This window comes from Anopheles darlingi, chromosome 2 (assembly GCF_943734745.1).
Source record: "Anopheles darlingi chromosome 2, idAnoDarlMG_H_01, whole genome shotgun sequence".
Lineage (NCBI taxonomy): Eukaryota > Metazoa > Arthropoda > Insecta > Diptera > Culicidae > Anopheles > Anopheles darlingi.
The window spans coordinates 93,101,902-93,116,901 of NC_064874.1; the positions used below are offsets into that span (position 1 = coordinate 93,101,902).

Sequence of the window (15,000 nt, forward strand, 5' to 3'; positions counted from 1 at the left end):
AAACGAGCAACGGCGGCGGTACGGCTGTGGCAGACGGTTGACGCGTCGTGATATGCTGTTACTACCACCCTCGAACACCGCCCACCTTAGTGACCCCACGCAGGCGACGCAAACCGGACCCGGCAGCATGGTTCTGTCGAAGGTGCGCTCTTGGGCCGCGGTCCGCGAGCACCGGGACCGCGAGGACAACAACAACTCGGTCAAACGGGAGCTGCTGCGTACGCCATCGCCACCTCAACGCTGTAAGTGGAACGGAGCGCGGAGCGGTTTTGGGATTAGAATGCACTTGTCATGGGACCGGGGCTCGGGGCATCCCACGACCAACACCTGCCTGGTGTGTGTGTGTGTGTATGAGCTGGCGAAGGTGATTTGTCCGACGATCGGTGACACATTTCCTTACCCCCTTCGCGATAGAGCGGCCGCGATAACGAAACAACGTGGCACCGATCCCCCTTCCCCATACCCCCGGTTAGCCCTCCTACAGCTAAGCGCGCACTTGGCGCCGATAAGAAGCTGTTTCCGCCAATCGATAGTGCGCCGCTCGCGCAGGTTGCGGTCTAAATGGAGCGATAAAATCCGTCATACACACACACCCGCACACACACAAACGTTCCGGGTTGCTTTGCTCCAGTTCGAGCGGCATTAGATGGCCTCTCTTGGGTTGCATTGAACGAGGGCAACACGCGGGGCTTATCGGTGATGCAAGGCCCGGATCAAAGCCCGCGGAGTATGATTGAGCACTTGTTCAATCCGAGGGGGCTTATGAGGGCATTTCTTTCTCCTCGAAGAAGGTGCTACCCCGGGACCCGGTCAGTCGGACTTCACCGGTTGTACTACGGTCAATTGTTTGGCCTTTGAACCGGGTTGCAATATGCTAAGGTGCGACCTGCAGGCAAATAAATCAACCGGAAAAGCAGAAACTCAGTGAGACAAAGTGTGTAAGACAATCGGTGCGTCCGATGAATCCGACAAATGACAAACGCAAACAAGCAGAAAAGACGCACCACCGATGGCTCTGCGAACAAGGCTCCTCGGGAGGCAAGGAAATGCAATCCTCTGGCTCCGCTGCAGGAGACAGAAATGCGTAACCTTTCGTTGTTTTCCCTTTTGTGTTCCCGTCCTCCTGGGCGCATCCTTGCGAAGGTGGAGACCCATCCCACGGTTAACGTTGTTATCCCCGATCGCATAATGATCATGCTGACACACACACACACACACACACACACACACCCAGACACGTAGTACACAGTACAGTACACACAATCTCTGGCCGCTGGAACGGTATCCTTCAAGGTTTTTGCTGCATTTTTTTGCCATTCAAACTCGCACTCACTGTTCAAGACATGAAAAATCGTTCAGCTTTCCTCGTTCTCTCCACAACCTTCTGCACCGCCGTTGTTTTCCGGTGCTTCCTGTTCGACCTTCTGACTCCTCTGCCTCCACCCTCTCACCTCTTGGAAACCCTCGGATCTATTCTCTTTTCTATCGAGATTCGAAACAGGTAGGATGGTGGTCGGGGAAAAAGGTCGATCGATCCTCGATCCTCGGTTCGGAAAGGCGAACCAGACAAAGCCCAAAAAAAAGACCGAATACCAGAAAATGGTAAGGATCCTCGATCGGAACGAAATGGTGGCCTTTGCTTCCTTCCAGCTGCCTGTTCCCCATATGCCATCCTCTCGATCGAACGAACCCGATTCAAATGCGACGTCGTCCGTCAATAAGGCCGTAGGGGTACCACTTCGCGGAGCTGCGCGGAGAAGGAGATTCTATCCCAGGAATCGATCACACAGCACAGACTTGCGATCGATTGATCGATACAACAGCGCTTTTGCATCCAGTGAAGCCGATATCCTGGACGACGTGTCCGAACTGCATCCAGATAGTGATCTGCGCGACGACGACGACGTCGTTTCCCGTTTCGCCAAAGGAATTAGAATAGAGAACAAGCTCCGATGTTTTTCGATCGGCGAAAGATGAAATTTCATATTCACTACTTCCTCCCTCCCGGGATGACTCTTGAGTTTTGAGGGAACGGAGCCGAGTCCCGGGATGTGGAGAAGATGCTTATCCTGATCGATAATTGCTCACGTTGTTGACGATGACGGTCACGGCCAGCTAGCCAGCCAGCCAGCGCCCAGGCCAGGTAGCGCCAGTAGTGATTTGGTTTTTGGGCGTCCCGAACACACGAGATATCCCAGTCCCTCTTTCCATTCCCTCCTTTTTGGCTCGCGTTTCACTTCAAGGACATGGCCCTCAGGTGTTTTAGAGCCGAAGGTTTTTTGGGCGAAGGATATCGCCTGTCGGTCGATCGGTCGATCGGTCAGTGCAGCAGAGTGCTACCCTCTGCTCGCCCTCCTGCCCCTTTACCTTACTCCCTCCCTCCTCATCATTGCGGATCATTAGCACGCAGCGTGCAAAAACGCAAAAACCCATTAATTAATTATTATTCACTTTATTTTAATTATAATAATTACGCCAGCCGCCGCATCCAGCAGTGCCAGAGCCGAGGCCGAGCCGTTGGTTGCGAGGGGGATGGGGGGCCTAGTCGATGGGGTGCTGCTCCCCCTCGGTCACACGCCACCACCACCAGCACCATCACGTTGGCCAACGCCCGTTATGTGTGTGCGCGCGCACGTTGTGGCCACACACAAACGCATTAAAAGGATTATTGAAGCGCTTAATTGCAGTCAAAAAGAATTACATATAAATGAGTGCGCGAGTGAGCAACCCTCCCGCTCCCCCTTCTTCGTCGTTCGTGAGGGCCGCCGTCTTTGGGACCGCGCCGCACGACCGCGGGTTTGTGGAGTGCGCGAGGAGGAAATTTGCTTACCCCGCCCCGCTTACCTCCCAACAGATGCATCGGCGCGAAGGTGCACATATGCATAACGAAACGAAGGGAAAAACACACACATTTCCAATGGCAGCAGACGAAGGGGGGCTGACGGGCTGACGGGCGGGCAGGGAGGTTGGCGCAGGTGAAGCATAAGGGGCGGCCAGCGCAAAATGCAGCGCTATGCGATAATGATGACGCGGTGCACAAGTGAAGACGACGTGAAGTGTAACAACAGCGGCTGTGGTAGGGCACACACACACAAACACACACACACTCTACTGCACTGATGCGTATGTTGTGTGCTGCCTTCCATCACCACCACCCCGCTCCCCTTCCTTTCCGATCCTCGAGATCAGTCGAACTCGTCGAACTCAATCACCATTTTCAGCCGGAAAAGTCAGCTTTTCGCGAGCTGCGAGCTTAGAAGTCCGCTTAATGCTTCCGCTCACGGCCACTATTCACGCGGGCCCGCTAATGTGTCTTCCAGGGCGACGGAAAAAAATGAGGAAAAATAGCATAAATCTTGCTGATGAATGGAAGGCAATCGCGGGGTGGTGGTGTGCGCATTATAGAATGGAAATGTGCGATGGTGTGGAGCACGCACCGCTCCCTGTCTCTCCCTCTCTCTCTCTACCTCTCTCTCTGTACTAATTGGGCACCAAGAAGCGCCTAGCTCGTCAAGGACAGCTCGTTGACGACGACGACGACGAAGACGACGACGACGTTGGCAAAGTCGTTAACATGCCATGCGCGAGAACAGATCATTCGACGATCATTCCGGTGGCGAGGCGGACGCCACCACCATCGCCATCGTTTTGTTTAATTCTTGATGTAAATGTCCCTTCCCGTCCCGTGCCTAGCCCGTGCGATCTTAATTAATTAAATTTGGCTAATGAGCCGGAGTGCAGTCCGCGGAGTGTAGTGACCGGAGCAGCAGCACTAGCAGCAGCATTTTATGCTCTGTATCACCACCATTGGCGCCCCAAAACCGTGTGCGGCAGTCAAGCGTTTGATTTCTTATCGTCCATTGCGAAGGAGATTAGAACCGGGAACGTCAAGCCGGATCGAGGGCAGGATCGAGAGCCTGGTGTGTGTGTGTGTCGCTGCTGTGTCCGAGAAGCACGATCACAGACCCTGGCCGTCCGTCGGTCAACCTCATTTCCGCGGAGGTACGCGAATCATTTCCAATGGAAATAAAGCTCATTAGCTGCTGCTGCGGCGGTTGCCCCGGTTGACCGAGCATTAACGTCCGGCAATGGGCAAAACGTGGCCAACCGGCCAACCGGCCAGGGCCAGCGGGAGCGGTTTGGCAAATAGGCAAATGGGACCACCACCTCTCCACTTCACCTCCTTTTTCCGGGGAAAGGAAAGGGGAAGCGAGTTAAAAACCAGTTGCCCTGGTATCCCCCCCGCTCGGGTTCCTATTTTACGCACGCCAACAGCGGGAACGTTCTCGTTCCCGTTGATGCGCATCCAGCGATGCACCTGGTACCGGGTGTGTGCTGTGGTGGTGGTGCGGTGCCAAGGCGGCAGTGAGGGGGAAATCACATGCCTATTTGCATAAACAAAAGGCCAGAGCACACGGCGGCGACGATGCTCCGTGCACCACGGTACACACATTGCTGCTGACCATCCCTGGACATGCCCGGGAAGCCGTTAGCACCTTTCTTCGTTTCCTCTTCCTCTTTCTTCTCGATCTGCCGCTGCCGCTTTCTCACCGGACACACCACGCGGTTGGCCAGTTTGCTCCGGATGGATATTCAAATGGGTAAAAGCGTCCAAATGGCACACGGGGACCGGTGCGTGAGACTGCCAACCGGGGACAGACAACTGCTGCCTCACTTCGGGGCCATTTCGTTCCTTGAGGTGCGATAGGCCGGGTGCGTTTGGAATGAACAGAGAGAAAAAAAACACACGCCGAGGAACGACCGAGGTGGAAAACGAGCGGCGTTGCAGCGTTCCTCCGTTTGGCCAATATAAATTACACACACCATCACCATCACACCGTTGCGAGCCGTTTAATGGTGTCGGAGTCCGAGGCGATGGCAAAAAAAAAAACGATGGTGCTGTTCTGGCCCTTCTGCCGCACCGAATCGTACTGCAAACATGGCGAAGTCACAGCATGAAATGAAAGCTTTTTCGGGAAACGTTTTCCTGTGCCTGTGCGGTGATGCATGACTTTGCATAAATGGTGTCCCCTCTACGCGTGCAACGGATTTTTTTGCCAGAAAAAAAACTCAAACAAAAATTCTAACAAAAAACGGTCTCACTTCTCTCTCACTTTCTCACTCTCCCTCTCCTTCTTCCACTCTCCCGGGTACCCTCATTAGCGGAGAGACCGCCACCTTTTTGCAACGATGACCGATGATAATTAATTAAACTTTAATCCCATCGATCGACCCCTCGTCGTAATGCAAATTATGCGCTCACACATGTCACCGTGCCGTGGTGTACAGAGCGGGCCAAAAGGTCAAAACGGGTCCTGGGAAGGGGCCCTCTCCTCTTTGGATTGGCACCAGTCACTGGCCACTGGCACACCCCAGCCGGGCGATGTGGTCTGTCGCCGATTTGCATAAAAATATTTGGACGTCACGTCGTTGGTGGATGGAACGCTCGGACGCATCTCCCTCGATGCAAGGGGGAATCGAATGTCGGGGTCGGGGTCGTCCATTCTGCTGCGCAAATGGACACAGATAGAGAGAGAGAGAGAGTAGGGAGGACGGAACGAGAACAGGACGGGACTCGCAAATAATTTATTAGGGGATGATGCGATGTGATGAGCTGCTGCAAAAGGATCTATGGTCCCGTTCGCATCGCACCCGGCCTTAAAAGGGACCAGGCTGTGTCCGTGACCGTGTGTGTGTGTGTGTGGCAAAGTTTAGAAAAGTCCTCGGGGAACAATAACGAGCGTCAGCGGTGGTACACAGGAGCAAAGCCCATCCCTAAGGTACAGGCTATAAAATATCGATGGACACGTCGATCCCCGGCCTGGATGCTGACCGATGGCTGCTGCTCTGGCTGACCACGCGCGAACGAACCGAACCGAATGAGAGGTCGTATAAATAATAGGCCTTAATATTGTCACATACTCCACCATACACAGCCACAGCCGCCACCTTGTGTGCGCCTATTCGTAGCGCGCGCAGATGGTGTGTGTGTGTGTGGACGATACATCCCCGGGCCCCAGGGTGCGGTCGTCTTTGCCACTCCAGTCCACCTTCGCAGTCCTGTCCACCTTTCTTGTTTTTCTCCCCGTTGCTTCTCCGGGACTCCGCTGCAGGAAGAAACCCAATATCCTCTCGAGATTCCCTGGCCTGTGGAGGAGCTCCCATTGCATTTTAGCTGGTTTCGTCCTTTCATCTCGCGCTCCCTACGGTCCCTCGCTCGTACCAGCAGCAGCAGGCCAGCTTCATTTGGATATAAAAAGGTGCTGCTATTGCTGCTGCTGATGGTGTGGTACCTAAGCACTCGGTCAATCCACCAAGGCTTACCAGAACCAGAGGGATAAAAATCGAAGCAACGAAACTGCGAGGGAGAGAGAGAGGGCGTAAAACGAGGAACTCGATTGCAAACCGGACACCGGACAGCACACCAGGACAACCAGCGCCGGTACAGATGGAATGAGATGTTGTGGAGGAAAATATATTGACATGTGCGCACGAAATGGCCACGAAAAACGGCTAGTAAAAAGGGGGTGTTGCTGACGCGCGCGATGCGCACGCGAAGCACCGGCCGCTCGTGAACCCTCGTTTTAATTTATTGCAATAACGGACGTCGGTGGACGCTGGGGTAAGGAAAGATGGAAGAAAGGAAGAGGAAGAGGCCATCTTCATGGCGGCGGGCTATGTAAATAATTTACTACATTCCGGATCCGCGGCATAAAGCAACAGCATAAAACAGTGACAGTGAAAGCCTTGCTGATCCCTTCGCTCCCTCTGTTCGGTATTTCTAGCAACTGGCTCTCTGCTCTGATGCTTGACAATAACATCGCTCTCAAGAGCTGCATCTTCCATCTTGTCTATTTCTAATGCTTTTCCTTGTTTTTTTCTCATTTCTCTTCCCTCAACAGACTTGAGCATCAAAACACCAAAATCACCATCGCCACCCCGTTCGCACGGTAAGTAGTGGCCGGAGGAATCATCATTAAACTCGCAAATCGATCCAAGGGACCAGGAACCCAGGCGACGAACCCGGACAAACCCCTTTTCTACGGGGTGTGCGTCAAACGGTTGCGCGTGCCTTAAATTACGAAGCTCCGCTGTGCCGCGAACGACCGCCCGAAACCGGAAATCAATTGCTTTCGATCATCCCAACGCCGGGACAACACAACCGACTCCCCGGTTGTCGGCATCCTTTTTTCGGCCCCGTTTTTTTATGCCATCTTTTGGTGGGGTGCGTCATCATCCTTGGCACACGACCAAGATTATCAACTTCATTAGCATCGTCATAATCATCGTGATCGGGATCTTTGATCGGACGGAGAGAATCGAATCGAACTCGAATGAATGGTGTTTCAATTGACGATAGGACCTTCCATCGACGGGACCTTTCGCGGGACACACAGACAGGACCTCAGCGAACCCCTTTTATCCCGCGCGCGTACCCCTTTTTCTCGGGAGCGATTCCAATCGAATCTTCCTTTTCCCCGTTTTATCCTTGTGACAAGCGCGTGTGCGTAATGTCTTGCTTTGCAGAATGGAACAGGGACCCTCTGCACGAGCCACAACAGCCCCTAAAGGTTAAACCGGGGCGTCCTCCTCAAGAAGAAGATGAGGACGATGATGGGTGAATTAGCGATTAAACACTCCAAGAACCGAGAAGAGGTGTTGCATCAATGCCCGAGAGCCCGCTTGTCATGTCACAATCGGGCGTATCTTGTCAGGCAGGCCGGAAACCGACCGGAGAGACCCTCAAGGAGGAACCCTTTTGCAACGGTTGTGTGTGTGTGTGCCCGTTCAATCCTTTTCCCTTCGACTTTCCCCCACAAAATCCGATCCCGTTCGATGAGAAGGGATAACGTTTGACTTCTGGGGACCCCAAGACGGGGGTTTCCGGAGAAGTTCTCGACAACAAAAAAAAAAGAAAGGAATCAAGATTTATTTTCTCACTTAGTTAATAGTTTTACGATCGTAAGTCCCTCTTCGGTTTCGGCTTTGACACAAACAACGGGACGGTGTGCGTATGTGTGTGTGTGTGTGTGTGCCGCTCTTGCCACGCCGGCTTTGGGTTTGTAGACATTTGTTATCCTTGTTGGAAATGAAAATAAACTTCCCGACAGGACGACGACGACGACGACAACGGGGACGGGGACAGCGAGCGAGGCAACCAAAAAAGGGGTTTCTCCGACTAGCGTCGTGGCTCGTGACTTCTGCTCCTGTGTTTGGTGTAGAAATCGAAGGAGAGACTCTACCTGGTCTAAGCATAACCGGCAAGGGGCACGTGTCCAACAAAAGGATCTTAAAGATTGACTGCGTGCCGGACTTTCCCGAAAAACCCGTCCCGGGGCACGAGTGAGAAGCGGAGAGAAAATTTTGAATTCCATCTACCACCATCACCACCTGCGCAACGGCAGCTGTTGTTTAACACGAACACGATGTCGTCCTTGGACAGCGCATAAAACGAAAAATGCTGCCATCATTCTAATCGCTTCTCCTCCTCCTCCTCCTCCTCCTCCTCCTCCTCCTACCTCTAAGGGACCGGTGATGACGGTCCCCTCTCGGGTGTGTGTCCCGGGTATTGATAAAATATTGAAATAACTCTTCAATTATTCACCTGTTCACCGGGAGAAGGGGTTCCGAGATCGAGGCGGTTCTACCTGCGGTTTAAAGGGTTTGAGAGAAAGGGGATCCTGATCAAGCTATCCCCGGCCATCATCATCTAATAAAGTGCGTCAGTTTAATGCAGATGATGCGCAGCAAGGGGTTAATTTACGGGGCACACACACCACACCATCCAATTCAAGGACTTCATTTTATTACGATCAATCCAACCGCCTGTTGGGCTCGTCGGAATTGAAAATGCTATCACCGAGCCTTTCCCTTGTACCCCTTTTTTTCCCGCAGCCACCATTATGTATGCATTTATGCAAGGGTGATGTGAAAAGGGGTTTATGTAGCATTACAACACAGGAACACGCAAAAAAGGGGGAACAGCACCGACACCATTCAAATGAGACATCTCTTTTTTAACCGGTCCAACCAAAGGAGGAGGGTTGTGTTTATGGAATCTGAATACATATTTAAATAGGAATAGGACCCCTGCCTTTTTTACCACTTTACCACGCCAGGACTGCATCCTTTTTATGCCTTCGATTATCCGCTACCAGGTACCCTCGATTTCGCTGTCGGCGCGATTGTGGCGCGATGGTAATTAGCCTAATCAAACAGCACACACACACACACACACACACACACACACACACACACACGGCCACGGCGGTGGCAAGTGGTGGCACTCCAAAACCAGGGGTGCGCGCGATGAAAGTGTTAAAAAGAAGGATTGGCACCGTTTTGTAACCAGACAAGCAGTTGAGGGGTGAACCACGAAATTTGAATTCGATCCACACCGCACAGATCCGAAACCCTGTGGGCCTTGAAGGGGGTTTCGGGAAAGGGGTTGAGCACACCCAGCCAATCACGGTCATCAACTCCCAAAGGAATTGCGCGCGGGTTTTTCGAGGATGCCGGGGTGCGCACACTTGCTCTGCGAACAATGGCGAACGCCACCATTTTGATTCGACTTTGGCGACGTCGACGACGCTGTTTTTGATTTCTGTCTCTGGCCAGCAAAAACCGGTAGATCTGGACCGAAGCTGGCTGGCCCGTTCTTTCGCCGGTTGCGAGTTGTAATTTAATTGCAATAAAAACGGTTTTAATTGAAATTTCAAATCACGACCACGGCCATGACGACGACGACGACGACGACGTTCGAAGCGAATACTTTGCAAATGATAGGGGGCCTTTCGGGCCGAGGCATTCGCAACGCAACACGACGGGCTCTTTGGCTACCGTCGTGCCAGCAGCAGCAGCAGCAGCAGCAGCAAGTTCGGTAATGATTTTCCCCCGGCGCAGCGCAGACAGCGCCGCGTTCTCGAGAACCACCAGAAGAATGCACCTCTGGCCCGACCGACCGAGCGACCGACGTATGCGGACCGCGGCGAGGAGATTCGCTCACGATTCTCTACCGAGGCTGTTGCTGCTGGCTGGCTGCTGGATTCATGCGGCGCATAAATTGGCAGTAAAAACCGCGAGCATTAAATATTCTGGGAAAGTATCATCGCGCGCCCGGGCTTGTGACTGGGAAGCGGACGCAAAAGGATTGCCGTCCGGGACGGGCCGGGACGGGACGGGACGGGCCAGGCGGAGTCGGATCGCGGTGCTTTAATGAAGCCTCTTTTATTGGTGGCCGCGAGTGTGTAATAATTGTAATTACAATAGTAGTAGCCGCCGCCGCCACAGTTAGCCGCCGCCGTCGAGCTCGAAGTCGAGATCTCATTTCGCTCGGCGTTATAGCCCGAGCATCTCCTTCCAATTAGCCGATTTCCTGTGGGATGGACACCGTAAAACCCGCGGGGTGGTGGATAAGCAAGAAGGCAAAGGAAAGGGGTGCAAAACGCGTGCAGAGTAAGTTCTGCCACTATTCTTCTTGTTCTTCTGCGCAACGGATCAATTCTAACTCCCTAAGTTCACTTTGCGGTGGTCAAGCTGTCACGCAGCAAACCCTCCGAGCTGCTGAGCTCCCCCCGGCCAGTGCATTCAATTGTATTTTCCATTGCAAAATGGCGTAAAATGTGGTCAGGTCCACCAGACCACCAGACGAACCTTCATTAGAGCGTGAAAAATGTAAAAAATGTTCCCCTTGACCTATCCCTCCTCCCTCTGTTGCTGTTGTGGTAGTTTCCACAAGAATTCAAATTTTTTGCTTCATTCCCGGCTCAAAAGGACAACATTTTTCCGATCCGTGCAACCCCAGCAGCATATGTGTGCCCGGTTGTGGCCTTACTCCTGAGGGGGGAGGGAGGCAAGTGAGAGAAGCAATCTCCTTGATCCGAACCGAAACTGGATTACCGAGCACCGGCTGGCAGGGAACATGCAACCATAGTAACACCCTTTTCCGGCGTTGTGGCGTAGTGATGGTAGCTGGTCATGTTTAAAGAAAATTAATGGGATTTTCCGAGCGTACGCGTGCCTTCGGTTTGTCAGAATCATCCACATCGCAAATCGCCAACAAGGGTCATCTAGAGGGTGTGCAGCTCGAGCATAAAGGGTGAACAGCAGCGATTGAGCTGCGAGTATCATCAGCTGTGCTACTACCAACCGTCTGTGCATTGCGCCGTTTGCATACCAACGACCGGAAACAGGACCACCGGTGTGATCCTTTCACACACACACACACACATAAGGGTGAACCAGTGGTCAAATCTCGCATTCGCACTCCCTACAATACAATTTTATGGCTCACTGCACATATGCGCCCCCACCGGCTCGTATGATTTGCCTTTTTCCGTTCCGTTCCGTTCCCTTTTCGCCTGAAGAAAACTCGCTGTGATTGCCAGCTCGGGCTTGCCAGGAAACCGGTCTGGTGTTTGGGTATGATGGGGCGTTTATTATTCAAAATTTATGCAAAGAAAACTCCCACCAGCACCAGCCAGAAGCCAGTGTTCGCACAGCTTTCGAACGTGAGTCCGGGGCGGGGGAGCTCGATCTCTTTTGATTGGTCAGCACGAGCCGGTTAAGGGTGTGTGTGGGGTGGTTAGGATTTAGAAACTGACCATCTCATCCGACGCGATGAATATCAATGAGGTGCACAGGAGATCGAACTGTAGCAAAAATCAATGCCACAATAAAAATTCATACCTCGGACATCAAATATTCATCATCACACCGAACCGATCCAACCGAGTGTCCGGCCATAGATGGTGCAAGCTCCACTTTTACCGTTCTTTGCATATGGTCACCGGTGGAAACCACCGTTTGGTCGAGATTGGAAAAACGGAAAAGTGCCGAGAACAAAACGCCAACTCTCATTTTTTCTCTCTCTCTCTCTACCTGACCCGAGACCGTTGTCGACTTGTGTTTACTTTGGCCATCAAGCGGTCAGATCTTTTCCATAATAAATGACTGTTACTATCCGGAGGGGGTGGTAGAAAAATGGCAGTCTGGTTTGCGATGATAAGTCAGAATATGAAATCAAGTAGAAGAAGATTGAGTAACACTCCGGAGTACCAGATCCGATTCGATAAATATGAAATTACCGATCTGTGTTGAACCGCGATATGGGGGTCGCGAAATGGGGTCGAGTCCCCTGGTTCTCGCAACACGCCACCACTGCCCCACAAGGACTCACTGCCAAGCGGTGATGGGCTGCTTCATCCAGTATCACGACAATCACGTGTTCCGATCGGAGGAAGAAGAATGCAGTTCTCGACGATTTCCACTCCCGCGTGGACCCGCTCCGATGCTCTCTCTGTATAAGGCGAATCCTCGTTCGTTCGTTTTTTTTTTTTTGGTTCTCTTTCCCTCCATTTTATCGATGACGACGGCGTCATCTGGGGTCCGTTACGCGTTCCGTTATGATACGGCGTGAGCTGCCTTGTACAACAAGCAGCAGCCGGACAACCCCGGGACATCCCGAGAAGTGCGGGCGAACGAAAGCAAATCAATCATTTCCGTGCATTAGAACAAATTTCATGCAATTTGTTGCAGGCACAACCGGCGTCGGTGCGCGTCGTCGGGCTGTGATGGATGCAGGAAGGATAACAACGGGTCCCGAGAGAGAGAGAGAGAGGGGTCGGCGAGCTGGCCGAGGTTTACCCCTTTCTGTGTTTTGTTAAGCCGCCATTTCTCGCGAGCCATCTTCTCGCTGGCGGCATCGTAAATTTTCAATTTTCATTTTTAATTAGCACGGCCACCCCTCTGTCAGGGCTTTTTGGTCTTTCGATCCCTGGCCAGGCTACTAGGCATTGCCATTCGCTGCCGGGCCTGTATCGGTGACACTCCGCCTGCATCGCCGCCATGGTGCATTTGAGAAACCGTCAAATGGCAAACGAGACGGTGCTGATCGATCACATCGGCTTTGCTTTTTGGCCATGGCCGGGAATAATCATCAACCGAGGGAGGTACGGTGTGACGATGCGATGTGACGTTGCAGAAGCATCAGTTAGGAATGGAATCCTAGACCCAGACCAGTTCCACACAATTGCACCATCCGCCCGAACCGAATGCAACACCCTCTGGGCATGTAATCAATTACCACGGAGGGACCTATACAGCCATTGCTGATGGCTATCGCCTGTACCACACACACACACACACACACTCGGCCAGAATGGAAACCCATAATTCACGTCATAATTTTTAATTTCCCTCCCTCCGAGATCCGGTGACACCCGGCATGTGGAAAAAGGGTTATGTATTCGCATCCCACATACGCACACACACACACACACAGACATTCTCATTCCTCTTTCGTGTTCTGGCGACAGTCGTGTTGGCGTTAGCACACTTTTGATAATTGACAATACAATACCATTGATTTGCTAGCAGCGATTGCTGTTTGTTGCCGCTGATCGTGCTGCTCGCCGTCAACCGACCGGGAAATGGGTAACACAACGGTTCGGTTTGGGGGTAGGGGTTGGACAATAAAAATTTTAAAATGTTTTTTGACTTTTTTAACGTCGCAATGGCACACGCCACACATAAATCAGGGACTGATTTGTGAGCCTTGCAATCAAAGAACGAGATGCGGGACACAGTTCGAGGACATCTGCCGCGAACAAAATAGTAAAAGTGTTTGGAAGAGGTATAATGCATCCACTACTTACTTATATCGCCCCCTCCTGTTGAAGGGAGTATCCTCAATACTATCCAAATCAATGTCGATCGGTCAATCCATCTCAATTTGGGTCTACCATGCGCTATTCCGCTGTCCATCCAGCAAACCAAGAAGGTGTCACGCTCTGAGCTGACGTTCACTGGAAGAGAATTGGTTATAAATCAAAATTAGTGTCCCAGAGAAGCAGACGACCGTCCTCTAATCACATCCCACGACCACGCGAACTGACCTACATCACCGACGACGCGACCGAACTTCCGGAGTCTCTAAGGACAGATTGCCCGAAAGGCGCGCTCACTACCCTTGAACTTGAAGCCAACATTGCGCGTCAACACTCCGCCGGTTTGAGCCACCACCATCCCGGTGATGTAATGTCGGTCTGTTACGTCGTTGTTACGGACACCTTAACGAATTTCGCACAACGACCCAACGGAGAGGGGCACAAGAAGTCACCGGGTGCGGGGAACTACTGGCCAACAACAATCTATTGTTGCTTTACCCCTTTACAGGCCCGGGACCGATTCGATTCGATTCGACTCCTTTCTACGTACTTTCTCCCTCCGAGAGTGGCAAGAGAAGGGGAATAGTCCATCATAAAAAGGGGTAGCAAGGAGGCCGAGAATGATGCGCGCAGCACGTGGGCAAAGCTGCAGAATGCCGCGACAACAAGGGGAACCACAGCCCTACTGCGCCCTACTGCGCCACGCATCGCCATTTTCCATTTGCTGCACCCGGTACGATTGGTCCGGGCCGGGACCCCAGGAGCAAGAAGGGTGCGCGGCAGTGGCATACAAAAATGCGTCAAATGTTTTGGTTGCTGGATTTGTTAAGTAAAAAAAAAGGGGGAAAACGCATAACTTGCCATTACCTTACCCCCTTTTACAGGACGATGTGTCGCCCGGTGTCCTTAACGAGCCCATCCGCATTGTGCGCCTCTGGTTATTGTTTGCTGTTTAAAGGGAATCTTGAAGTTGGCAAAAGTCATCATGCGTACCCATGGGGCTGCTGCTAGTGTTGAAGAATGTCCCATTTTGTTATTTTTCCCTGGAAAGTGGGTCATTCCAATGCCCTAACATATGTAACCGTGTGTGTGTGTGTGTATGATTGTATCTAATTCGTGTCCTTCTCTCCTGTTCCCATTAGACGACATCGACAGCGACCGTGATGATGGCAGTGATCGGGAAAACCTCAGCAGCCCAATCGCTAACGAGCGTCCGGAACGAACGACTCCGCTTAACCTGGTGAGCAATTCGAGCGACGAACCGTTGCTGCGTTGCCTAGCAACCCGCTACTGCTACTTGCGTTTACTTACCTTACCTTGGTTACCATGGTTT

The 15,000-nt window shown here is 52.3% G+C and overlaps 1 protein-coding gene across 2 annotated transcripts in view; it reads left to right on the forward strand.

Moving 5' to 3' along the window:
- LOC125959899 (protein nubbin-like) overlaps window positions 1–15,000 on the forward strand; it is a 44,864-nt gene that overhangs the window by 26,218 nt on the left and 3,646 nt on the right. The window contains exons 1-3 of one of the 2 annotated variants that reach the window (XM_049692909.1): window positions 1–242; window positions 6,903–6,950; window positions 14,810–14,907. The exon at window positions 1–242 is cut by the window's left edge and continues 454 nt beyond it. In XM_049692909.1, the coding sequence (XP_049548866.1) occupies window positions 53–242; window positions 6,903–6,950; window positions 14,810–14,907 (336 nt within the window). In that variant the 5' untranslated portion in view covers window positions 1–52. The remainder of the gene's footprint in view (window positions 243–6,902; window positions 6,951–14,809; window positions 14,908–15,000) is intronic. The other variant, XM_049692910.1, reaches the window with a different exon arrangement.